The 7,379-nt window shown below is 39.9% G+C and overlaps 1 protein-coding gene across 2 annotated transcripts; it reads left to right on the forward strand.

Moving 5' to 3' along the window:
* Positions 1–459: 459 nt before the first annotated feature.
* Positions 460–3,249, forward strand: LOC146550969 (uncharacterized). 2 transcript variants are annotated; one of them, XM_085260639.1, is made up of 6 exons: positions 460–645; positions 852–921; positions 1,463–1,598; positions 1,812–1,888; positions 2,473–2,765; positions 3,044–3,249. In XM_085260639.1, the coding sequence occupies exons 1-5, from the start codon at positions 538–540 to the stop codon at positions 2,730–2,732; spliced, it is 651 nt and encodes a 216-aa protein (XP_085116765.1). In that variant the 5' UTR covers positions 460–537; the 3' UTR covers positions 2,733–2,765; positions 3,044–3,249. The 2 variants fall into 2 exon arrangements, 1 of the variants encoding a protein (XP_085116765.1); XR_014890263.1 differs by lacking the exons at positions 460–645; positions 852–921; positions 3,044–3,249 and having other exon boundaries at positions 1,418–1,907; positions 2,473–2,610.
* The last annotated feature ends 4,130 nt before the right edge of the window (positions 3,250–7,379 follow it).

Here is a 7,379-nt window from a genome sequence, read left to right on the forward strand (position 1 = left end):
AGAGCACCTGGGGACTGAATCACCAACTTGACCAACAATCACCAAATGCTAATCTACAAGATACAAAAGGTTCAGTTTTCTGTGTAATGGGTAGACAATAGTAAGATGGTCTGAGTCTACAGTTTGTTTGTTTGTTTTTAATGAACAGATAACAGAAACCTTACGGATGTATTGTAATGCATAGGTGTCTATCTGTATCTGTGTTTGAATTCATTTCAGGTTCCTCTTCCATCAGTTCCTCAAGCTCATGCTACGCGCTCACATTTTGTGAGAAAAAACAAGACCTGCAAACACTACACAAAAGATGTTGTGTGCTTGCCCTTGTCTTCAGCATCAACGTTTCTCATACCGTGAGGAGATTCACGAGCAAAACTAGCACAAGATGGCCTTATTGGGAAGATCTCCTTTACATCTGACTGGTCTGAAGCACAACTTAGAAAAGAAATAGCAGCAATCTTCAGAAGAACATTTGCACTGTCAACTGGCCAGACATTCCCTTTTGAGTATTTGAGTACAATTAGAGGATGTAAACGACTAATGAAACCAAATGTTTCTAGCAATTTTCTTTGGGGTGGTCAAGAAGTTGGCTCGATTTGTTCCACCACCGGCCTCTATATAATGGCAGGGATACAAAAACCTGCACAGGTAAACATTTTATATTGCAGTGCAGAAATATTTATTGTCTAAAAAGTGAGTCTGTTCCCTTAACATAATTTTATTAATTGTATTAATTAATATTGCAGTTTCAGCAGGTGTAAACAGTTTTTAGTGTAGCCATGTGCCTCTGTGTTACCAGTGATTTGGTGCAACTGTATTTGATTTTATGTAGAACATGCTTTCTTTTCCCTCAGGAGGAACCAGAAGAGCTGTCTGACAGTGACTTTGAAAGTCCAGTCTGCCGGAGAAGACGACCAATGACCAGTTAGATTTTGTTACTGCAGTGCGTAATAATTCCTGGGGGGTTTGTTTGATGAGAGCATCATTAATTTGTCCGATTGGGGCGATCGTGGCTCAAGAGTTGGGAGTTTGCCTTGTAATCGGAAGGTTGCCAGTTCGAGCCCTGGCTCGGACAGTCTCGGTCGTTGTGTCCTTGGGCAAGACACTTCACCTACCGCCTACTGGTGTTGGCCAGAAGGGCCGATGGTGCGATATGGCAGCCTCGCCTCTGTCAGTGCGCCCCAGGGCAGCTGTGGCTACAACTGTAGCCTCCACCAGTGTGTGAATGTGTGTGTGAATGGGTGGATGATTGGGTGTGTAAAGCGCTTTGGGGTCCTTAGGGGGGACTAGTAAAAGCGCTATACAAATACAGGCCATTTACCATTTTAATGTTTACGAATTATCACAGGTGATTACAGCCAAGGAGGAATATGTGCCCAACTTTCACTTAAAGTAATATAAGGATATATAAAGGCTCTGTTAACATTATGAAGCAAGTCATGCTGACCTTCTTTCCTTTGTTCAGTGCATCATGCATTGTCTACAACACCAGGTGAAAGTGAGGCCAAGCATCAGGAAGCAGAGAGCTGCATTCAAGAGAGTGAAAATGAGGGACAGGCAGAGGGACAGCAGATGTTTCCATATAATGTGGCAGAATTTGTGTAAGCTGTTGTCTAGGGGTTAAAGAAATCCTTCATTTTAGATGTTGTTTAGGATATTGTTTTGATGCAAGTTTCCAATTTGCATGTTTGGGGTTTTTTTGCTGAATGACTGCAACTTTAGGATTTACATGTAATTTTTTTTTAATGATGTAGTGTGAGAAATTCTTCAATGCTGACATGTTTTATGATTTCTAATATCTCTTATCTATTTAGCCCTATTTTTCTGGAGGAAGATGAAGCTCTTGAAGAGGCAATTCAGCGTAGCCTCCTAGAAGAGTCTGATAGACAGAGTGAAGTTCATATTTCAAGGTAAGATTTGAAAGTAATAATAATAAGATAATTGAATATCTTATTTGCATCTTTACTTGATCGTGGCTCAAGAGTTAGGAGTTTGCCTTGTAATCGGAAGGTTGCCGGTTCGAGCTCCGGCTTGGACAGTCTCGGTCGTTGTGTCCTTGGGCAGGACACTTCACCCGTTGCCTACTGGTGGTGGTCAGAGGGCCTGGTGGCGCCAGTGTCCGGCAGCCTCGCCTCTGTCAGTGCGCCCCAGGGTGGCTGTGGCTACAATGTAGCTTGCCATCACCAGTGTGCGAATGTGTGTGTGAATGGGTGGATGACTGGATATGTAAAGCGCTTTGGGGTACTTAAGGACTAGTAAAGCGCTATATAAATACAGGCCATTTACCATTTACCATTTACTTGCATCATTTTTTTGCAGTTACACAATTACAAAGGTAATTGCTCATTTCTGACTAATTTAATATGGACTATTACAACATAATTATCTGTTGTAACTCTGTGCACTTGAGTCAAATGTACAGCAAATTTCCATTTTTCCTCAAGATCTGTTTGTCATTGTCCCTTTTTTATATAGGTCTTTTAAGAAGCTCAGCAAAGAAGAAATTGAAGGTCTTCTTAGAGCTCATAGTGAGAAAGTCATTACACCAGGAACAAGACAACTCCATATCAGTCGAGCCAATGTGTGGTCGACTGCTTTGCGTCAGTTCAAGAGATCCAAGTTTGCAGAAAGCTGTGAGATGCTTTATGTCACATTTGCAAGCGATGAACATGATACAGAGGAAGATGCTGCTGACCTTGGGGGGCCAAGGCGGGAGTTTTTCCGTTTACTGGTGAAGGCCATCTTTCAGGACAGTGGTGCTTTTGAAGGTAATATGATTTCATAGACAAACTAACTTACTTACTCAAGGCCTAAAGGCTTGTTGACGACACTCGTTTTTAATAATGTTACAAACGCAACAACCACCTGATCTGAACATTGTTTGACAGAACATTAACAAGTTAATAAATGACTACAGATTATAAATCTGTTATGTTCTGTGTGTCTGAAACAGTTAAAAAAAAAGTAATACATTTTTGTCTGTCAATCTCAAGATATCAATTTGGGGTCTGTACAGAATATACGTTTTTTGTGTGTTATTTTTCAGCTACACCAAATGGATGCACACTGAAATTTAACATCCTACACTTGCAAAATGGAGTATATCGAACCATTGGCAGGATGTTGTCCACAATAATAGTACAAGGTGGAGAAGCACCTGCCTTTCTCTCTCCACATGTAGTAGACTACATTGTGTCAGGAGACATTCTTCAAGTACACCTAACACCGGATGATATAGGTGACCCTGAGTTAAGAGAGAATCTGAAAAAGGTGAATTGCAATATTATAACAAGAATATTGTAATATTTCCTATATTCACAAGTCTTCTGGTCTTCGCCAGTGTGTGAATGTGTGTGTGAATGGGTGAATGACTGAATGTAGTGTGAAGCGCTTTGGGGTCCTATGGACTAGCAAAGCGCTATACAAATGCAGGCCATTTACCATTTACCATTTCTGGTCTTCTTTTATAATATATAATAAATACACTTTTGGTTATTAGAGGCAATTCCATGTATTATATTTTCAATTTGTTACCTTTTTGTTAAAAAAATAAAATTATTGGTGAAATACAGCCAAATAAACCAAAACAAAAAAGTTTCGAGTCCAATTAAAATGAACCATCTGCAGTATTTGTGTACACTGGTAAAAAAACAAACATTTAAAGTGTTTTTCTTAAATATTTAGCTCCGGCACTTATTGCTCAAAACCTTTGGTTCCTCCTCCACACCACCTCCAAATATTGAATATCTCAGCTACATCAAAAAAATCTTTGGGGGGGGGGGGGGGTCGTGAAGTCTCTAAATATTACTCAATGCTTGTTACGGGCACGAGTAAAGGGCTACCCGCCCTCCGGTTAGCTTGGGAATCTGACCTTGGTGTGGCTTTTACAGATCAGGAATGGACTGCAATTTTGCAGAATAGTAAAAAGGTGTCCAGGGAACTTAGAACGAGACTAATCCAATTCAAATTACTACACCGAATTTACTGGTCGCCACACAGACTGTATAGGGCGAACCTCATACAGTCCCCTGAATGCTGGAGATGTCAGACTGGGGTAGGCACATTGACCCATATGATTTGGAGCTGTCCTAAAACCCAAGTCTTTTGGACTGAGATACATGACTTTATCAAATCAACCATACGATGGGATATGCCTTTTTCACCAAGACTATTTGTTTTGGGAGACCCATCACTCCTTAACTATGCTCCACCTAAGGCTGCTGAGTGGGTACAGACTGCATTGATGCTGGGGCGTAAACTCATTATCTCCCAGTGGAAGGCCCCTTCCAACCCACCTGTCTCTGTATGGCATATCCAACTAGGGAGACTCGCTGCACTAGAACAACTCTCATACAGGCTCCTGAATGAAGTGGAGAGTTTCCATCTGAAGTGGGATCCATATCTGTCCAGAATAAAACGAACAGACTAGACTTCAGAGTGGGATAGACATTGGAATTCTGACGAAGCACTCTCGGGGATGTCAGAGTGTGGCATGCAGTAAGACCCACATAGTCAAAGGCTGGCTGTTTTTGTTTCTTTTTTTGTTTATTTGTTGTTGTTTTATCATGCTTTTGTTTATCTCTTGCTTTGTTTGCCCCCCCTCATTTTGGTTTGGTATTCTCTACTGTTCTGCTGCTATGCTGATGTTTTTTTTATTTTATTTGATGTAATCTGTCTCTGCAGTGGACTGTAGTGTTCTAAAAGTACAATAAAATATTAATCACAAAAAAAATATTTAGGTTGTAAATGCAACAACTCAACATGATTTGGAGGAAGCAGTCAGCTGCTGCGACTCATGGCGATATCAAGTTGAAGGTCTTCCACTCACAGTCACCATGGCCAATAAAGATCTGTTCGTGAAAAATGCAGCTCTATACCTTGCAGTTCTGCAACAGCAAAGCTGTTTCGATCAACTAACTGATGGCTTGTCCTACTATGGAGTGAGATTTATATTTTTTCTGTATCAATTGATCATTATTTTATAATCATTTAGAGTGAGCTACTTTTTGTATTTAAAACTGGAATTTAACAATTATCTAAACTTTTCTGTCTAGATTTTATCACTCCTGAGAGAGAACCCCAGTTTGCGTGTTCTGCTTGACCTATCGGGGGAGGACAAAGATCTGACAGCCAGTTTAATTGCTGGGGTTCTCAGGCCAAGTTATTCTGTCCTTGGGAGCAACAGAAGAGTTAGAGAGGAGCTGATGGTGGTCAAATTTCAGGAATTTCTCCAGTGTGTCGAAAGTAAGCAGAAATTCACATAGAATGTAGTCTGGCCATGAAGCAATTCGGGACACTAAAGTAAAACTTTGTCTTTTTATGTCACATGCACACACAAAACAGGAATAATGATCTATGATAGCTTACAACTGACAAGCAAGGCAAAGACAGAACCTCTGTGTTTTTTATAAAAACATTAGCCATCATTTAGTTGTTAGCTCAAGCTTTAACTATTTTAGTGTCCCCAGGTTAACGGTGGTTTTTCTTTGTTTTTAGATAAAGAGCTGAAAGACTCACTTGGAGAAAGGACTCTTACCAAGGATGAAGAGGCATTTGTGAAGGCTTTGAGGCCTGGTCACATCTTGGCTTTTGCCACCGGGAGCAGCAAGGTTCCAGCCATAGGTTTTCAACCATCTCCTAAAATAACATTCATTCACGATGAAAGCAAACATCTCCCGATTGCACACACATGTGCAAATGAGCTTCAGTTTTTTGTGAATGAAACAACAATGGCTGATGATGATGCTTTTCATTACTGCTTCTTAGTAGCACTCATGAATGGAGCTTTATTCAGAACCATCTAAACATGTTCCAAAAAAGTGAAATTAAAATGGTGGGTTTGTTAACTCTAATCCTGTTCATTAATTGTAGTTTCAAGTAACTTTGCTTGATACAAGATAGTTGAAATAAATTCTGACTGCATTTAATGTTGAAATGTAATAATTTTCAAAGCTTCAATAGATTTATAAAAATGCTAACTCTGTATTTTCAACAACAAATCAATAAAGTCCCTGGTGTAATACAATTAATAATTTTATTAAGCTTTTTCTTTTTTTAAACAAGATTTCAAAACAGTTTATGCACAGAGTATACTAAACATGCTTTGTAGAACAGGCCAGGATTACTTAGACATCTAACAGCAACATTTATTAAGACTATTGCAACTTTACAATGATTAGCACAATACTGTAGATAATCTTGTGAATTGATTTAAAGACTGACTGTTCCGTGTTGATAATTTTCACTGTTATACTGTATTACACTGTTACAGTGTGAATTTGATCTTTACTGCAATCTGAATAACTGGTTTTACCCATAAACTAAAAGTGGTTGTAGCCTTCTGAATAGCCTATGAGTCACTGTCAGTCATTAACTTTGAGTCCTTATGTGGCAGGAGGCATCACTGCTAGAGGGGAGGGGCTTCTGCAGTAGTACAAAAAACGCATTTGCTGTACAGCATTTAAGAATACTAAGTGTCATCACTCTTTAGAACATCACTGGTATCCTGTGGTTGAGATCACACATTTACAAGTTTGTTAAAAATATACTGCTGTGTTCGTTGAAACAATGTTTTACCATTATTGTTGTCTTCTTCAAAAGGGTGAATGCTTGTATATAATGCTTGTATATAGCTCTTGTAAATCGCTGTCATTTAATGGGACAAACCTATTTTCAGAGTTTGACAAGGAGGGTATGACCTCTGCTGTAGAAAGTTCTGGGTTGTGACGATGAGACACATGAGTTCCGCAGGAAAAAAGCTGGATGGGAGTTCTATTACCTTCAGTGGAAATAGAGTGATTGTTATATCCAGCTTTGAATTCCTTCAAAGTGTGGTTGATTCGTGGTAGAAACACATAATGAAGGCAAAATAGGTCTGTTGCATTTTCCAAGCCTAGGATACCAAGTGATTCCAATTCATAAAATATAGGTGCATAAATGCGGCTACAGTTGTTGTTTAAGTCTCGGTTGAAACGCTCAATCCTCTGGTTGTGCACAGAACTTCCCATTAAGACAGAGCTTTCACCCCTGCTTGCTCGCATGTCCTCCCAAATCTGAGCGTTCTCTCCTCCATGATCAGTCCTGATATGCAGGGGTCTGCCAAATTGTCCAACAGCTGCAGTAAAGAGGGCTTTCACAGTCTCAGCTCGATTATTGCTGGAGCACTGAAGAAACATCAACATCCTGCTGTATCCATCTATTGCACCATGAACAACAAACTTCCAACGAATCAGTTTGTGATTTCCATCTATGTGCCATATGAAATTTGGATGAGGCACAGAATATACTCGCCGAGCAACTGCAGTTCTTCTCCTGGATAGAACACCAGCCGAGTCCACCCTCCGCAGTGACTTTCTTACGCGCCATCTTTGAACCACTATGTT

Source organism: Mchenga conophoros, linkage group LG20 (genome assembly GCF_057382185.1).
Source record: "Mchenga conophoros isolate Kocher_MC1m ecotype Shallow Benthic linkage group LG20, M_conophoros_male_GT1.1, whole genome shotgun sequence".
Lineage (NCBI taxonomy): Eukaryota > Metazoa > Chordata > Actinopteri > Cichliformes > Cichlidae > Mchenga > Mchenga conophoros.

Coding starts and splice junctions, on each gene's coding strand:
- LOC146550969 (XM_085260639.1), top strand. CDS start 538: ATGAAACCAAATGTTTCTAGCAATTTTCTTTGGGGTGGTCAAGAAGTT. Junction 646..851: donor GGATACAAAAACCTGCACAG/GTAAACATTTTA, acceptor CTTTTCCCTCAG/GAGGAACCAGAAGAGCTGTC. Junction 922..1,462: donor GAGAAGACGACCAATGACCA/GTTAGATTTTGT, acceptor TCCTTTGTTCAG/TGCATCATGCATTGTCTACA.